Here is an 18,420-nt window from a genome sequence, read left to right as displayed (position 1 = left end):
TCTGCAGGCTCCATGAAGATAAAGGTAAATTATTGCATTTTTTTCTGTGGACAAACAAGGCAAAGCTATACATTATCCGAACAAAAATGATGATTCTCCAGGCAAAATCTTCAATTAAATTCTGCAAAGCTGCAGCTTTGTTTTTGTTGCTAAAAGGTAAAAAAAGTTGACAGTTTTTTTTTATTCTTCTTGAAGCAGCATACAGAGCCAATTTGAAAATCAAAGCAGGATTTTGTGACTGTAATCTGCTCGTGTTGCCCCCTCTATAAGATCTCTTACTAATGGTCTTCCCTTAGAGGAGAGGGGAGGGACTAAAGTTTTCTTCCTTGAGTTATAATGTAGTCCTACGTTTAAGAGGGGTTCAGCATTAGAAAAGAGTCAAATGAAATGAGTTTCTTCTAAAACAGCAGCCTCTTTGGTATAAAAATCCCTCTGAGGAATAACTTTCAACAGGACCGGATCGGTCACCGTATTAAAAATGCTTTCTCCATCTCACTTATAGAAATAAACAAAGAGGTGGTGCTGAGACAGGCTTTTAGCCAACTGGGACAAGACTACAACACGCCCACCTGTCAGTCAAATCAACCACGCCCCTAATTATGCAAAATATTAAATAACTCTTAGCCTTAATAAAATTAGTTGTAATTAAAAATCATCCCCACACAGTTTGTACCAATAAAGAAATGCATTTTTGAAACAGTGAAACATTTATTAAAACGAGCGTTCATCACCATTATGTCTGCTAGAGTCCTGACGCTAACTCCTCATTCTCTTTTCACTCCCACATACTGTCCATAATTCCTCTTCATTTTCCCTCACTGACTTTCACTGACAAACTTTGGTTTTACAGCAAACATGCATGCGATGATTAGTAGGGCATGGAGAGGGAGTGCTGTCAGATGGGGCCCCCTTAGGGAGGTGTCCTACTGTCATTGCAAAAATGTGCACACTTTGAGCCACTGCTGTTGCTATAGGAAGTTTCTCAGTCCTTGTGGGGGGCCCTATTGGTCTGGGGCCCCAAGCTGTAGCATGCCTTGCCTTTTGACAAGCAGCACCTCTGGTCACTCTTATTGCAAAGGAAAGGAGAATATGACATATATTTTAGTTAAACTGAGGGACTATTTACACGCTGCACAGCAACACTAGATGCAAACAAATAAACACCGCTACCCTTTACTGTGTGGAATTAAGAATAAAGAAACATAAACATGTAAAGATGTGATTGATCCCTGTGTGTTTATTTGCTGAGAACAGAGTGTTGTGTTTCCACACATTGCGGGTTGAAGACTTTCTATAATCATCAGTAAAGATTAACAGCTGACCCTCAGTAGAGAATAATCTGCCTGTGAGCTCAAACTCTGCTGTCTTTACATGAAATCCTTTGTCTTTTAGGTCTGCTGCTGAACACTGAAGAGAGGAGCAGGAGAGACAGACAGACAGAGAGAGGATTCAGGTCAGTGTGTTTTTTTATACCATGTTAGTGGTCTGTGCATGTGACAGGTATAAGATATATTATTATGAAAACAATTTGATCCTTTAATCCCACGTAATATTTAAAGTGGTACAGTAAGCAGCATGAGCATTCCAATTGAGGAATAGACTGTTGCTAAGCAACCCAAACACTCTCCTAACTGCGCCGCTGTGATTGGCTAGTAAAGTAAAAGCCAAAGAGCCCAAAGCGTGGCTCAGACTTCAGGAGTTTTCAAATCATATTTGACTTTTATGACAGGTAGCATCACACATAAGGATGATCTTAACAGATATTATTCTCCATAATCTGAAGCTTACACACACTAAAGGATATGAAAATCTCGGCACCTCACATACTACAAGATTTTATTAAGATTATCGAGGAACGCACCTCCTCACTTTAACGATAGAGCTGGCAGTTAAATTTGCGATTGCTGTGATGCTTTATGCAGAGAAGGAAAGAAACGTTTGGGTGAAGAAATGTCTAGGGGGGGAAGTGGACAACATGGTTTGTCTTTTCTTCATCAAGAGCTGGAGGTGAGATAGTAACTGTCAGATACATTACAGAAGTCCAGCTCACTCGTGTGGGTTGCATCTTGCTGCTGGTCTCCACTATTGTCCACTTATTTCTGTCCTCCCTCGTCTCTCGCGGTTAATTGTAGTCACACACGACTTCCACCAGACCATGCCATGATGTACTCATCAACATTTTAAACTGAGGCATCTCAACAATCTCAACATGTGGGATGTTGAGATTGGATCTTTATGCCACTCAACTACAAGATAATCTGGGAAGATAATCAGTTCCGAGCATCTTTGAGTCAGGAACACTCGAAATCTTGGACCTCACATTGGCCCGATGATTCTGCAGTCTGAGCCAGGCTTAAGGGAGAGGCAGACGGGATCCAGGAATGCAGAGACAGAACTTTCCCCCATGCAGGACAGAAGGTTGAGGCTATTTCAGAGATTACAAAAAAGGCCGGCTTGTTAGAGGCAGGCAGGGTCGGCAACAGGGAATTAATCCAAGTGACAGTGCTAGAAAGTCTTGCATTGGAGGTAAAGAACAATCTGGCAATGAGTGAGTGAGAAGGACATGCTTAAATTCTGGCTTGATTACAGCTTAGAAGCAGCTGTGTTTATAGGTGAGTTAATAGACTTTCCTCGTGATCCTGAGCGCACATCAACCACAGTGTATATCTCCAAAGCTAAAATCCTACGAAGCACATGAGCGGTTCTTAGTGTTGTTTCTGTAAAGTTCAAACGTTTTATGTTTTTTGCAACAGAAAATTCAATATGCATCACGTTTGAATGGTGCCGGTCGTCTTCTCGAAGGTGAGTAGAAAATGTAAAAACTTGAAATTTTAGAGTTACATTGAAACTCAACAAAAACAGTTCTGTGCCTGAATGTTAGTGTGTGTGTGTGTGTTTGTGAGTAGTGATGTGTGAGCAAGCTCTGGTCCACGTCCCCTCCTCGTTCTACCCGGGTCGTGGTCACCTGACCGCCCTGCACCGGGCCGCCACGGTGGGAAACAGTGACACGATGGCTGCTCTGATCCAGGGGGGCTGCGCTATCGACCTGCAGGACAAGGTGAGCTCTGGCACACCTGTATACTTTACAATCCAGCACCAGCTGCACACGTGTTTGTGTGTTTGGTTTGCGATGTGAAAAACTGTTTTAATTTTGTGTTTAAGGACGGAAACACGGCGCTGCACGAGGTCTCCTGGCACGGCTTCACTCATTGCGTCAAACTGCTCACCAAGGCAGGAGCTGACGTCCACATAAGGAATAGGGTAGGACAATTAAACCAATATTTATGGCTTTATTGTTAGGCTAACCCTACCCTGACCAGGGGCAGTTACAGTGTGATTTTGTCTCAGGCAGGAAATACAGCCCTCCACCTGGCCTGTCAGAACGCACACGCTCAGACCGCTCGCCTCCTGCTGCTCGAAGGATCCAAACCAGACACCAAGAACAACGTGAGTCCTCGGACATCCCATTGTACTGAGCTCCACTCACAGAACAACATGGTGTGTCATTAGAATTCAAGGTTTGAAGCTTTTCCCTTCATGACATCACAAAGGGCAGTAGCCCCTCCCCCAGGTGGATGACACTCCCACAGCTAGATGTTTGTTCTGCCCTCTGAGTCGGCCTTCTCACCGTAAACAATAGGACATGGAACGAGAAAGCCCGAGACACAAATGCCCTTTCAGAGAGGGGGCGTGGTCAGACACAGCTCGTTTACATATTTAAAGGTACAGACACAGAAACAGCCTGTTCTGAGCAGGGCTGAAATAGAGGGGTTTATAGACATGATAAAATACAGGATCAGAGTGGATTTAGAACAAGAAACTGTACAGACATGTTTTGGGGAGCTCTGAGACTTATTTAAACTGGTTGAAGAGGAGGAGGATATGTGACCTTTAAAAGTGAGCGATAGTACCACAGTAATACACTGCAGACTTGGTATTGCTTGAAAACATGAAGCAAATGATTGTGTTGTTTTGGTTGCAGATGGGTGACGCGTGTTTGCATGTTGCTGCTCGTTACAACAACCTGACTCTGGTGAAGATCCTGCTTAGTTCTCTGTGCTCTGTCACCGAGAGAAACCAGGTACAGAATGTGAGCGAGAGGAGTCACTGGAAGACAAAAAGAGGGTTAACTACAGTAAATTATTGTATTGTTTTGTGGAGCATCGTTAGGAAGCAGTAAAAGTTTTGCAAGAATATTGAATCTTCATTATTGAAATTTTAAACAACAAATAACTTTAAGCAAACAAATACATATAAAAGTGTTGTTAGAACATTTACTGTACCGGTAAATAAATTCTGTCCTTGTTTTCCTGCAGTCAGGGGACACGGCTCTGCATGTGGCTGCAGCTCTGAACCACAAGAGGACAGTGGAGCTCTTACTGGAGGCGGGGACTGATGGGAAAATCAGGAACAATGTGAGCACCCCATCTGAGCAGAATAACTGCGTCTGACCCAGCCTACTTTATCCTCATGTTGATACAACTGATGTAACCGTCAGTCTCACCTCATTTTTAGATTTTAAAGTCTGAACATTTTTTCAGAACATCCACGCCTCTCCCCGTCGAGGTTTCAGAAACAGTCTGATGTTATTGGTTGTTTTCACAGTCCACTAATTCAGTATTGATCGTTTAAATTTTGTGATGTAACAAGAGAAGTCGGTTCAAACTCTGTGCAGCAGAGGGCGCTAAATTCAGACTTTAGGTGCCAGCATGAGTAAACCACAAGAAGCAAAGGATCCTACATTTCCCATACTGCACTCTCGTTGTTGCTTTTTAGACCCTCTCTGCCAAATTTGGTGTTGCAGAAACGAGTGGGCGCTATACCTCACTTTATGAATCCTAAAGTCGGCTTTATTTGCCAGGTATGAGAGCACATACAAAGACTGACCCTGGTTAACTTTACTCTCTTTGAACAACATTAAATATTAAAAAGATACATACAAAAGTGCAGCAGTGAGGGGGGCTAAGGATAATAAGAAATATAAATCAATCAATCAATATTTGTGTGGCGCCATGAATTCATAACAAGTGTTCTCTTGAGATGTTTTAAAAAAGGAAGGTGAAGGACCTTACTCATTGTTATGTTACAAAAGAAAAATTGGGTAAGATGCAAGAAGGATTTCTCCTTTGTATTCTTTTCCTGTTATCCACACTTCCTTGGCGCTGAGGTGGAGGTCGGAGCAGGCCGTGCATGAAAGAGTCCGATGGTTGTGTCTGGGCATCGGGGACAAACATGGAAGCATGTGCCAGATGTACTTTCAGTGAGTTTTAATAATGTTGTTGTTGTGATGTGTTCACTACCAGGCAGGTAAAACAGCTCTGGACAAAGCCAGAGATAACAACCACAAAGATGTCGCTCTTCTCCTGGCCAGAGCTCCTCAGGTCGGTATCATCATCACAAACATAGACAAGGACTTTTTTTTGTTGGTATTTAGTATTTGATCGCTCACAGAATATAAGAGTGTTCATAATGTGTGATTATTTTATTATAAGTTGAGCTTTTTAACTGGTTTAGCCAGAGTTTGTAGTTGTAGACTTCTTGAAGAGACTGGGGAAGGATGCAGCACTTTTTGAGACAATTTACTAAAGAATCCAAATTTATTTTAAAGGTCACATATTCTCCTCCTCTTCAACCAGTTTAAATAAGTCTCAGAGCTCTCAGAGTTCTACATCCACTCTGATCCTGTATTTGATCATGTCTATAAACCCCTCTATTTCAGCCCTGCTCAGAACAGGCTGTTTCTGTGTTTCTACATTTGTCTTCAGGTTCATCGCTTCATGAGGAAAACAATCAAGAAACGAAGAGAGAGACAGAAACCTGAGAGGAGGACTCAGTCTGAGCCCAGGGAGGAAATGCTACCAAACAAAGTAAGAAAATACACACACACACACACACACACACACACACACACACACACACACACAAAACGTATTTCAGCTAAGAAGACTATAATAGCCTTAATTTCTCTCCTTCTTTTTGCACACTCACTCACATTTCCGCTGTCATTCTTGGGCTGTCATTTTCTGGGGCTGTCATTGGATAATCAGCTGTCCCGTCAGCGGTACTCATCTCACCAATGGCATGGCGTTCCTCCCTCATTGTCAGCCTATCATCGTTTGGCTCCCCTTTTAAATATGATCCTTTCTCTGCCTTTAGTTCCTTCATGTTGATGTTTCGTGCTCCCCTCCATCTCCCCAACACCGCCAGTCTTCACAGGATCATCATCCATCAATTCTTCACCCATCCGGTCTCACCAACTGGACTCCATGGGGGGAATTTATTCTGTCGACGCTCAGAAGTGTCGTTGTCCAAACACATCAACCACCCCCAAAAAGTCAAAGTATTTCTGTCAAGTCCCATTTCCATGTAATTCATTGTAATAAATAATTTCTTAAATCACTTGTTTCTCCTGATGGAAATATCTTGGTCCGTGCGTGGTGTGCAGGACTGCAGCAGTGAACAAACGGGCGTCCAGGTGAGTCCTCGCAGACAGAAGAAACGGAAACAACAAAACCACAAAACCACAGCTGCTGTCAGCAACCCCTGCAGCCCCCGGCAGAGGAGAGTCAGGGTCCAGGTGAGTCAGAAACAGTTTGACCAACAGGTGTTCTACTGTGACGCTTTCAGTCATCTCACTCCAATACAGCAGCTCCTCTGAAACATCCCACTAGGCAGCGAGGCTTCATTATTGATCATTTTTGTAATATTTAATCATTTATCTGACGCTGTTTTTAGGCAGACTGCCGCTGAAATCTTCCTGACTAGCTTGTTCACACATGCGCCTCACAGCTGGAGGCTTCCTCCCTGTCGGTCAAGAAGAGGCGGAGGCGAGACTCAGAGTCCAACTCTATGATCAGAGTTTTTCCCTTTATATCCAAGTATATCAGATAGTAAGACATTGTTACCATAGCAACAAAAAAGCAGAGACAAACATAGTGACATACAGGAAAATGGTGAAGCAGTTTCATTACATGCACTGAAATTGCATCGGAGGCATGCACAGTCTTTGGCTGTGGGTCGGTCTCAGGATAAAAACCTCTAACACCCCTTTCAACTCGCTGGTGATGATTTTCCTGAATATTTCCTGCTGTGATCTCCTACATCAGCTCACCCCGACTTCACACGGAAATCTTACCTGGCAGGAAAAACATGATCATTGATTAAAAAAAGAGGATTTTCATTTTATCATTATCATCAAAAATTGACATTGTTAAATACTTTGCAGGCTGTGAATGAAGATGTCGATCGGAGAAAAACAAAGAAGGACGTCCACGTTAAAAAAGATCTACTCTGGGATGATGACGATGAAGTTAGTCCTGCTCTGGATGGAAAAACGTTCCAGCTTTACTCTCTGTATCGGGACAAGGACGGAAACATCAAACAGGTTACAGATGATTCTTTACTTACTACAGATGTTTTTGGTAAAGGAAGGAGATTAGACATTTCCAGAAGAATGAGAAAGTTAAACATAATATGAGCTATAATTTGAGTTACTCTGTGGCCTTCTTCCTGCTGATGTGACTCCCTTCAGGCTCCAGCTGATGGATGTCAGTGTCAGCCACTGCTGCAGAAGCTGGAGGTTCAGCTGAAAGCCACACAGGAGGAGATGAGGCTGCACATCCTGAACGTCCAGGAGGAGGTCGGCTGCAGGCTGGGACAGATGGACCGCAGGAACCGACACCAGGTGCTCCTCTTCTCACTTCACCATTTCACCTTAGGGGCAAATTCAGAAAAGCTTAGTGCAGCTTCTGCAGCTCGTAACCTGCACAATATCAGTACAAAAGAAAGTGTCTTATCCAAAATGCACACACAACGTGTAAAACAAAGCATCCCTACCCCTGCTGCAGACAGAAATGGAGTCTTGATGGCTTGATGCTGTTTACATCATTTTGAACTGGGGTCTGGGGCTTCTGCACTAAAAGCCATCAGTGTTTTCTGTCTCGAGCACAAAGCGTATTTTTAATGCTCAGATTTTTTTTTTGCACTTTATTCAGATCAAAGTTCTGGACATGCTGAACCAAGAAAGAGCCGCGGCAGAGAGGAGGAACATGATTTACAGGATCGAACAGAGAGTGGCTCAGGGGAGGGAGGAAACACTGATGACACAGGTACAGGTGATAAACCTCCAGCTGACAATGGATTTCTCTACAGTATATGCAGGAATGACTGCAATTTGAAAGAACCATTTTAACACCAAAGTCACATAATAACACAAACAAATAAACAAACAGATGGAGGCCATGATTGTCCAGTAACTCCTGAACTCTGGGAGGTCAAATGAGTGTTTTTGTCAGTGGAATCTGGTAACAGCTGTTTAGGATCCCCCTCTAACAAATAGATCTAATTCTGTAGGATCTTTTCTGTAATGTTGTCAGACACTTAGAATAACCGTCCGAGCCTGTCAGTAATAAAAACAAGAACTTTTATTGGAAATATTTTGGTTGGGATATTAGCCACCAACGATGACTTTGCAGCCATTACAGCCGGTTTCAAAGCTGTTGACTTTACATTCTAAGGAGTTTTTCAGAGATAAATTTAAAAAAGTAGCGCCCAGATTTAAAAATACATGAATTCCCCTTCAAGGTCTGAGGAGTATTTGCTGTGGCTAAGTAAATGTTTGATGTTTCTCAAGCAGGCAGCAGTGTCTCATGACCTGAAGAGGTGGTGTCTGTCCCAGCTAAAGGACATGGAGGTGCACGTCCCCGCCAAAACCAAGTACTACAAACTCCTCCCCTCGCCGTCCGTGGAGCAGTGTGCGGGCGACACTGAGCTGGAGTCCCTCCCCCTGCTGTCTGTCATTCCTGGAGACAGCAGCACCTCGCTGGCGACCTACGTCAACATCCTACCGTCTAGATCCTCTCACAGTCTGCAAATCCTGGAACAGGAGCAGAACGGGACGTATTTTGAAATGAAAGTGGACAGGTCACCAGGTAAGTAAAAAAAAATGTAATGAAGGCAGACCATTTCAAAGGGTCATTCAGCACGGAAAGTATTGATCTTTTATTCTGTACCCCCCTCCCTCTGTTATCAGATGATTATGAAAACACAGCGCTGTTTCCTCTGCCTGCCCAGAGCACCTCCGGCCTCCTGCTGGGCTCTGTGGAACCCCTCTGGCAGCCTCCGGGAGTGCAGGACGGTCCTGTAGCGCCGGCTCTGTGCAGGGGGGAGGGCTTTTCCACCAGCAGCAGCAGCTGGTCCAGCATCGGCAACCAGGCACCCAGACTGATCCAGCATCAGGATCAAAGCTTTGAAATGAACCAGTTTGCAGGGCTAATGAGCGGCTGCAGGCGTACAGGGATCCATGCTGAGGGAACCAGGACTCTGGAGTTCTTTATTGACCATCCTGTAGAGCCCACATTCATCCAGGAGAGGAACAACCTCCACGCCAAGGAGGTGAGGGTAAATAAGATGGTAGCAGGAAGTGGTTTTAATTAGACCTGTCAATCAAGGAAACATGTTGATAACATTTTTCTTAGAGCCTACGAGGAAAATTCAATACCTATTTTTCCGATTGGAGTGTTATGACTTTAGGAAGGTGATTATTTCTATCAGTTACAATAAAGTTCTACTCAAAAAGAGGAAATAGCTGAACATTGTCTGAAAAACAGTGACAATCAAGGAAATAGAGCGCCAAAAAGACATAACTGCGAGATAAACAACAACCAATATCAGTCGTAAAAAGACATGATGAAAACTTTAATAACATATGTTGAGTCATGGTATGGTATGGTATGGTATGGTTTGGAATGGTATGGTATGGAATTGTATGGTATGGAATGGTATGGTATGGAATGGTATGGTATGGAATTGTATGGTATGGAATAGAATGATATGGTATGGTATGGAGTGGTATGGTATGGTATGGAATGGTATGGAATGGAATGATATGGTATGGTATGGAATGATATGGTATGGAATGGTATGGTATGGAATTGTATGGTATGGAATGGTATGGTATGGAATGGTATGGTATGGTATGGTATGGTATGGAATTGTATGGTATGGAAATGTATGGTATGGTATGGAACATTTCCTTGTAAAATGTAACGTTAACGAGATTTGGTGATTTGGTTGATTTGGATACTCCATCAGGTGACTCAACGTTTCTTTGAGACCGTGTCCATCCAGCTGGAGCGTTGGTACGAGAGGAAGGTCACGGAGGTGGAGCAGCAGACGGAGCTCAGATCCCAGCAGGACAGGAAGGAGCTGCTGCAGCGAATCAGCATGCTGGAGGAGGAGCTTGCGAAGCTGAAGACCAATGAGAACACAGAGACACTGGTGCAACTTGACAGTGAATAAAAACTGGACAGAGACTGACAGGATTTTTTTTTTCAACCTATAAAGACTCTAATCAGCAAAGGTAGAAAATGGAATAAAATCAAAGCACTAATCACTAAAAAACTATTAAAAATAAATTATATTTTAATAGATGCAATCATTTCTGCGTTTTATACTGAACATACATCCTCTACATACACTAAAATATTGCTTAAATATTACTGGGACAGTTCATTTTTACATGAGCTTGCTAAAAGTTTGAAGACTGTTTACATTTGTTAATATTAAACTGACATATAAAGATAAAGTGTTGTTACTTTTCTGCCCCTATATTCCCATAAATTAATCCATATAAATAACCCAATTCAATGGTGCATGATTTTAACTTACAATATGTAGAATTGTATGACGATGTTTACATTAAAATTTCTAAATTCATTAAAATGAGACTAAACCCATGTTATATATTTTTTTGAGTAATTACATAATCTCAAATATTTCCAGTTATTAAAACATGAGAAATCTGAAATTTTATAGACATGTCTTGTCGAGGCGGCCGTCATCACAGACACACTGTTTATCGTTGCCGTGGAAACACCGGATGTTATGTCAAAGACCACTAAATAAGGAAGCGGGAGCTGCTACTGAAAGCTGGCGTACTGATGCTGTATGTGCTGCTGTGATAAAAACGTCAAGTAAATTACTTATTGAAACGTTTACAGTCAAACCAGACAAACCCTCTTTATACTGGAATTTGGGCCCCAACCGATCTTCTGATTGGCTCGTTCTTAAAGTCCCTTGTACTTTTACAGAACTTGGTAAAACTGCATTTAATTTTGATGCCCTTATTTCATGGAACGCCCTCCAGCAAACTCTAAAGACTGAAGCTCTTCCCTCTCTCGCAGAGTTTAGGAATTTGATTCATAGAACTGTAACCGTTTTTATTGGATCTCAGTGGTTTTTGTAATTGATTTTAATTGATTACCTACAAAATTATAACCTACCTTGTTCAACAAGAAGTAAACATTACCAGTTCAAAAAGCAGTATGATGAGTCTCAGATGGCCAAGCTGTTAGGTCGCTCCCAAAGTATGGAGGTTATAGTCCTCCAAGCCCTGGTTCATGTCCAACCCTTTGGTTCCTTTCCTGCAAGTCATTCCCCACTCTGTTTCTCTCCTGAATTCCCCACTCTATCTACTGTCCTATCTAATAAAAGATAAAAGTCAAAAATACACCTCAGGATGAAGTTTACCTTTTTTTTACCCCCACCCCCTTACTTTAAATTAGTTTTAACGTTAATATCCAGCTAGAGTCAATGCCAGAGGAAAATAAACTTAAACAGATATCAGAGTCTCCTCTCTGTTGACATTTTTTCTTCCACAGAATCTAGTTTTTGGTTTGCTTGAGTAAAATGTTCACACTGTTCCACAGACACTGATAGTTATACACTCTGCATTGTTGTTGGAGCACACAGTGTCAAGGCGAATGTTTCCCCTCTCCTCTCTCTAAAGCCCACTCTCTGTAGAAAACATAATTAGAATATTAGTTGGAAGTAGTTCATATGCTTCATATATCATTTGTGCTTTGCTGAACTCTAACACTTGCTACAAAAGCTCTGTAACAAGATATGTTTAAACTTCTACTGACATGATATCAACAACATCAAGTTAATGAGTTAAGGCCTAGTGTCAACAAACAAAAAAAAAAAAAGAGTTGACTAAGTCCCGCCCACTGCCCCCAACGGCCTTACGGGCAGCTGAGCAGCGGGGGAGGGCGGAGCTTGTGCTGAAGCAGCCAGTGGTTGTGTAACCCAATGATCCTGGTGTGACATCTGGCTTTTGGCTTCAGCGACCACAGCCACAGCTTCTGAAGGGAAAATCAAATCAATGCTCCATTGACTCTGTCAGAGCGCGATGGAAACCTAATTAAAGGCCCTGCAGGCACAGCTGGTCATTTTATGCAGCCAAGCACCAGGCTTTCAAATCAAGCCGGTAATATGTACTATTGCTTTACTCTGTGCGCTGAGCGAGGCGGTCTGCTGCTGTCAGCATTCGATATGTTTAAAACTCAAGCCTGTGTCATGCGAAGGTTTGATAGTAGGAGGGGGGAATATCCTAGAAGCAACAACCGAGAAACTTGAGGAAAATCTTGACCTTGTTTGTTTTTGGTTGAAGAACAAAACAGCTTTACATTGATTACTAGAAGGGTACACTCATAGTGTTTTATGACTTATATTTCCCCCAGTTTATCACAAGACACATCCTGAACAATAATCCAGAGACTAGAAAAATAGAAAGTAAACTCTGCTATCAGTTGTGGTTTGTAAACAATCAATTTATCAAATACTGTGCCTTCTCTTCTTCTCTAATATATTCAGCAGGACCAGTGTAGGGTCTAATACAAGGTATGATCTGGATGGTTCTGGTAATGTGGTAAATGTGGCCTGAAATCCCAGTGAATTCCCTATAGCTTGATAAAATTGCAAATGTGTGTGTCTCATTGATGAGTTTAAAGAAAGTGTTTGCCCCTTATAAGCTTTGTTTTTTTTTTGGTCTCCACCAGCTTCAAATCTGCCGTTCTTGTTGCTAAATGCTCCACTCCGTTGCCTGCTAGTTTTTAACATCGTCTCCCTGCTGTGTGCTTAAAATAATGCCCCAAATAATTACCAATTCCGATCGTTTGTCTGTCTTGTAAATTGTTCTCTTTCCACTATTGAGTATTTTTCACATGAATGCTTTTACAGTACAACATGTCTGTACAGACTGTTGGATTGAATTATCACAGCAGGGATGCCAGCCAGTCATGCATGCACGTGCATGCACGAAGCAAATCCAAAATCAGAAGCTGTGTAGAGGATGGTATGTTGTAGCGTCCATTAAAACACATTACCCACATTACATGAAAGCGAGTTGATGACTCCCTGCTGGCTCAGTTACATCTTTATGTTGAGGGCACCAGAATGAGGCCACATGTGAAAGAGCAACCATAAACAAATATCCCCTCTCTCTGCCAGAGAAGCAGATATTGACAGCACCGGTTGGTTGATGCTGGCACTGTTGGCGTGGGAGAAGGCAGGGGGTTGGGGGACATTGTCCCGTTGGGAGGCGATCGATTGTCACATCCTGTGAACCCTGCATGTAACACGGGAGAGCACTCCAACACACAGCGAGCCAAACAACACACACAGATACACAGAGAGACAAAGACCGACGACAGCTGAGGGATGTGGGCTGGAGGACGGGGACCAACGCAAGAGGACCACCAAACACCTCCATGGGGTAGCCACTCAGACTTGGTCAATTACTGGGATACATATTTTATCACAATGAAGTGCATCAAGAGACAAAGAGGGAACCCGTACTAGTCAAACGTAAGTGCTCCTGATTCTTGTCCGTGGCGGTGATTTCATTCTCCCAAAGAGTGCGAAACCAAAGTTCAAGGAATGACTCATCCAAGTTTTGTTCACACAGAAGACCTGAAAGTGTGAAAAATGTGTTACTTTTATTTATTAGTGGAAATACTGGTTTCTGCCTAATTTGTACTTACGCAAACACTCACTGTCTATCATTGTCACCTTACAAATGGAAAAATCCACCATAAAAAAGTATTTTCATGTTAATTTTGCCACTGCGCAGGTTGATTTTTTATCATATTCATCATACCATCTGTTGCAGGACATGGAAGCTTCTTTAAGGCCTTAAAAAAATGAGATTTAACTTTATAATTCTGTTTTAAGGCAGCATTTCCTTGTAATAGGGACACATAAATAGTTCAGTATCACAATGCTAGCGTTTCTCTTTGGTCTGACCAGTCCCTCTTGACAGGCCTTGATTTTAACATTGTGGTACCTAACATGATTGACAGTTATCTCCTTGAATCATACATCAACTAGAATCTTCCAACACCTGATTGGATGAGCATATTGTTGCTAGGATTTCAATGGTGTGTGCTATTTAAAAAAATCGAAAAACAAAGCTGCTCTCAAATTTCGGCAAAGCTAGTCAGGTAAAAACGTTTAATTTTCTCACCTAGAACATCAGAATTTTAAATTAAGTGGTAAATCTAAAGAAATCCCATTAAAGTGTCCATTGTCGATGTTTTGAAGAATCATCAGTTGTTTTGTGTGTTCAACAAAACCCCATCAGTTTTATAATTTGGCTAATATGATTGATCATATATTCTCATTGTGTAACTACTTTTGCTATGCCGACAATCTACACATTTTTAATTGTTGACAAATCCCAAACTCAACAATTGATATATCCTTTAGACGTTGTGTGGGTTTGCATTCAAAGCCTGTATATATTTCTTTCTCCAAGCCAAGGAGTTGTCCAAAAGCTGATTGGTTGGTTGACACGTTATTTCATTACTACATTAATAAACTCACAGTAGTTTATTTGACCCAATTCAACAAAACTGGCCTGCTGCTGTGTTCCTGGAAATTGTCTCTTGAGAAGCCCCTCTTGGGTGTTTAGAGGCCCACTGTTTTAGAAAACGGAAAATCAAAAAGAATCAAACTATACATTTGTGAGCTTTTTTTAAAGACATTTCTATTTTTCCTCAGAAGCTAATGGGGTTGGGTCTGAGAGCCACACACAGGTCAGGGGGGTCAGAGAGTAGTGAGTGACAAAATATCACATGGAGTTTGGGTGTGTTCATGGAGTTTAATCACAATGTGCTCAATTTTTCTGAAGGTCAACAGGTTCTATTCTATGTTCAATGCCAAGAATTCTGTTGGTTATAATACCAATAAATTCACCAAAGGAAGTACATAGATTTCTAGTTTTTGGAAAATCACAAGAACACTGACAAAAGTGCCATGAGGAAACATAAAACAAGAAGTCTGAACTTCAGAGAGGATGCAGCCAAGCCAACTTGTCCAAGAAGGCTCAATATTGGTTTCACCTGGGCTCATCTGTTGGCCACATTTGGTACACCCAACTGAGACCATGCACAGTTGGTCCTCAGTTTCCATGGAGGCCAGAAAAACGTAAGCACAGACGGGTTGATGATGGGCCTTGATGGGTTACAATATAGGGCCCATTGTGCATAATTGTGTCCAACTATGGACCATCCAGTACCATATTTTACTGTCTAAAATACATGACCATGTTTTAGCCCATGCTGTCCCTCTTGGTTGCCAATGTTGGCCCATCATTAACCCATTCAAAGTTGCAACTCTGGGCCCAATCACAGTAGAAACCTACCAAACCCAGTAAGCCCCATTTTGGATGTGTCAGTTGTGAAGTTGTGAACAAACTGTGACGTTAGCTACAACTATTTTATTGCAATTTAATATTATCAATGACATTTGTGTTGCACCAGCTTTTGCTTTTGCCTACAAATAAATAAGTTGCTTATCAGCCTCAGCTCTTCCTTTATGTGCAAACTCTCTGACTGCTTTTTCTGCTTTTTTTACAACATGCAATGTTGCAGTCTCTTTAGATCTCATTAATCACTTTAGTTAGTGGGACTGATTGCCCATACTTTAAAAATAGTATTATTTTACCCTTACAATTGTCTAGCAAACCATAACAATCCTGTGGTCTAGCTTTTTGATGTTAAAATGTTGTGCATGCTGTGTCTCCACAGTTTGAGGACATGTGGCATTGAAGAGGTGAGAAGCTGACCATGGGTGACTGGAACCTGCTGGGCAGCATCCTAGAAGAGGTCCACATTCATTCCACCATCGTGGGAAAGATCTGGCTTACCATACTCTTCATCTTCCGCATGCTGATCCTGGGTGCTGCCGCTGAGGATGTATGGGACGACGAGCAGTCTGAGTTTATCTGCAACACCGACCAACCTGGCTGCAAGGCAGTCTGCTATGATCGTGCCTTTCCCATCTCCCTCATTAGATTCTGGGTCCTGCAAGTCATCTTTGTCTCTGCGCCCTCGTTGGTCTACATGGGCCATGCCCTCTATTGCATCCGGACACTGGAGAAGGAGCGCCACCGGAAACGAGCCATGCTGAAAGACGAGATGGATGACTCTGAAATGGCAGTGGACGAACATAAGCGTCTGGAGAGGGAACTGAGGAGGCTGGACGAGCAGAGGAAGGTGAAGAAGGCTCCTCTCAGAGGCTCTCTGTTGAGAACCTACATCATCCATATCCTTACACGCTCAGCGGTGGAGGTTGCCTTCATCCTGGGCCAGTTTATACTCTATGGTATCCAACTGGAGCCACTCTATAAGTGTGAGAGGCTACCCTGCCCCAACAGTGTAGACTGTTACATCTCCAGGCCCACAGAGAAGACCATCTTCATGGTCTTTATGATAATCATCGCTGGTGTGTCACTTTTCCTAAACATTCTGGAAATATCCCATCTGGGAATTAAGAAAATCAAACAGACTCTTTATGGAGAGAGGTACACAGAGGACGACAGTTTGATTTACAAGAACAAGAGAAAGACATCTTTACCTCACCTCTGTGTGATGAGTAATGTATCACCTCATAATGGACCCTTAACTCAGACCTTTAAAGTGATCCCAGAGTCAAACATGAAGTCTCCTTATTTTAACACTGGGTACAAAGCCAGCCACGATTCACGGGGACAGTATGGCTTGACTCAGCTGGTGCAGACCAGCTTTATCTGCCCCCAGCCTAGGATGCCAGTGACGTCTGGCCAAAACTGTGCCATCCAAGCCCCCCAAACCCATGACAGTCAAGCCATTGTGGACGACCATGCAGGCTGGTCCTCTGCAGTCTCAAATGAAGAAGGGATTACAACAATCCATAATGAAGAACCCCACGAGGGCCAACAACTCCAAAGATGCCATATTGAAGCTCTGCTGTCAAGTAGCAACATAAGACCTAGCGCTGGCAGAGATCTGTATGAGGACCAGCATAGAGACTCAATAGCAAGTGAAGTCATAGTCCCCAATCCCCGAAAAACAAGCTTCATGATGAGGCCACCTTCTGAGAGTTTGTCCTCCATGACTGGCTCCACCAGCCCCTCCTTACATACCTCAGAGGAGTCAGATGAACTGGGCTCTCTGCAGGGCGACATGCCCATGATGCCTCCTCCTGGAGGACGAAGAATGTCAATGGCAAGTAAAGGGCGGGGGGAAAAATCACATGTTTGATTGTCATTTAGCACCAGTTAAGAGCCTCAAATGATTAATTATAAAAGACTGAGTGTTACCAACGATCCAGCAGCTTGTCCACAACCCGTTTCAAAGTTTAATCCAAGAGGCAACTGGACTTGGTTTAGGTTCTTGAGGCTTTTCCCCTCTCGTCCAAAAGGTTTCTTCAGAACTTCAACCAAGTCCAGATGCCTTTTGGAATACATTTTGGATTATTATAACCTGCATGATTGAGAATCTACAAGAACACTGTTCCCTCGTGGGTTTCCTTTGCCATTTTTGTCCTGACTTTTTAGATATTTGTTTTGTAATGTTTTGCCTTTTTTTGAAAGGCAAAGCTAAAGAGAGAGAGGAACTGTTGGAAGGACAGAGTTGACAAGACATGCACTAAATTGTCAAACCAGCGACCAGTGTGTCAAGGATCGCAGCCGCTGTTTTTGGGATGCCTGCTCTACTGTCTGAGTTAAACTGGCAACCCATTTCAGTCATGACTTTAATTGTGTTTGTTAGTTATTAATCTAACACATAAGCCTACAGCATTTGAAATATCATAGAAGTCGAGGGGGGAAACTCTGAGGTGTGCTCACTTTAAGAGTGATGAGGAGAAGCATTTATTCTACAAACCTCACCAATGTATGAAAGAGAAAATACGACTACATAGACACAAAGACTTGATAAACAGTCTCGATCAGGAGGCGTAGAAGAGACAGAGAGAAAGTTAGAGAGAGAGAAAGTTCATTCCTGTTGATCAGGACAAAGACCGATGATGACTCAGTTGGCAGCTTCCATTCAATGTTTTCAGTGAAAGTCTGAGAAGAAATCAAACGGCTCTGAAGTCCTTTCAGATAATGCCCTTCAGTTTTGACAGGAGGCCAAACAAATAAAAGGCCATTTGAAAAGTGAAACAAAAACAACAACAGAGAAAGGTGATGTGATGACGGTAAAGATGTCACATATTTACAAAAATAACATACAAAGCAAAATGATTTGTATGAATACAGGTAGATAAACACATTTGTTGATCCATAGATGAGATCAATAAAAATGCAAAATAATA

The 18,420-nt window shown here is 42.4% G+C and overlaps 2 protein-coding genes across 4 annotated transcripts; both read left to right on the top strand.

Annotated features, from left to right (window-relative positions):
- Positions 1-2,338: 2,338 nt before the first annotated feature.
- Positions 2,339-10,386, top strand: ankrd6a (ankyrin repeat domain 6a). Of its 3 annotated transcripts, none has more exons than XM_061062626.1 (15): positions 2,339-2,802; positions 2,907-3,058; positions 3,163-3,261; positions 3,349-3,447; positions 3,983-4,081; positions 4,317-4,415; positions 5,304-5,381; positions 5,766-5,867; positions 6,446-6,577; positions 7,226-7,384; positions 7,532-7,684; positions 7,995-8,108; positions 8,636-8,930; positions 9,032-9,399; positions 10,093-10,386. In XM_061062626.1, exons 2-15 carry the CDS (start codon positions 2,909-2,911, stop codon positions 10,297-10,299), a joined length of 2,154 nt encoding a protein of 717 aa, XP_060918609.1. In that variant the 5' UTR covers positions 2,339-2,802; positions 2,907-2,908; the 3' UTR covers positions 10,300-10,386. The 3 variants fall into 3 exon arrangements, with proteins under 3 accessions (XP_060918609.1, XP_060918610.1, XP_060918608.1); XM_061062627.1 differs by having other exon boundaries at positions 8,633-8,930; positions 9,032-9,393; XM_061062625.1 differs by having other exon boundaries at positions 8,633-8,930.
- A 3,066-nt stretch (positions 10,387-13,452) lies between these two features.
- gja10a (gap junction protein alpha 10 a) lies at positions 13,453-17,668 on the top strand. The gene is made up of 2 exons (XM_061063108.1): positions 13,453-13,647; positions 15,870-17,668. Exon 2 carries the CDS (start codon positions 15,909-15,911, stop codon positions 17,361-17,363), a length of 1,455 nt encoding a protein of 484 aa, XP_060919091.1. The 5' UTR covers positions 13,453-13,647; positions 15,870-15,908; the 3' UTR covers positions 17,364-17,668.
- The last annotated feature ends 752 nt before the right edge of the window (positions 17,669-18,420 follow it).

Source organism: Labrus mixtus, chromosome 18 (assembly GCF_963584025.1).
Source record: "Labrus mixtus chromosome 18, fLabMix1.1, whole genome shotgun sequence".
NCBI classification, from domain to species: Eukaryota; Metazoa; Chordata; class Actinopteri; order Labriformes; family Labridae; genus Labrus; species Labrus mixtus.
This window is presented reverse-complemented; position numbering and strand designations above follow the sequence as displayed.

Coding starts and splice junctions, on each gene's coding strand:
- ankrd6a (XM_061062625.1), top strand. CDS start 2,909: ATGTGTGAGCAAGCTCTGGTCCACGTCCCCTCCTCGTTCTACCCGGGT. Junction 6,578..7,225: donor AGAGGAGAGTCAGGGTCCAG/GTGAGTCAGAAA, acceptor AATACTTTGCAG/GCTGTGAATGAAGATGTCGA. Junction 9,400..10,092: donor TCCACGCCAAGGAGGTGAGG/GTAAATAAGATG, acceptor ATACTCCATCAG/GTGACTCAACGTTTCTTTGA.
- gja10a (XM_061063108.1), top strand. CDS start 15,909: ATGGGTGACTGGAACCTGCTGGGCAGCATCCTAGAAGAGGTCCACATT.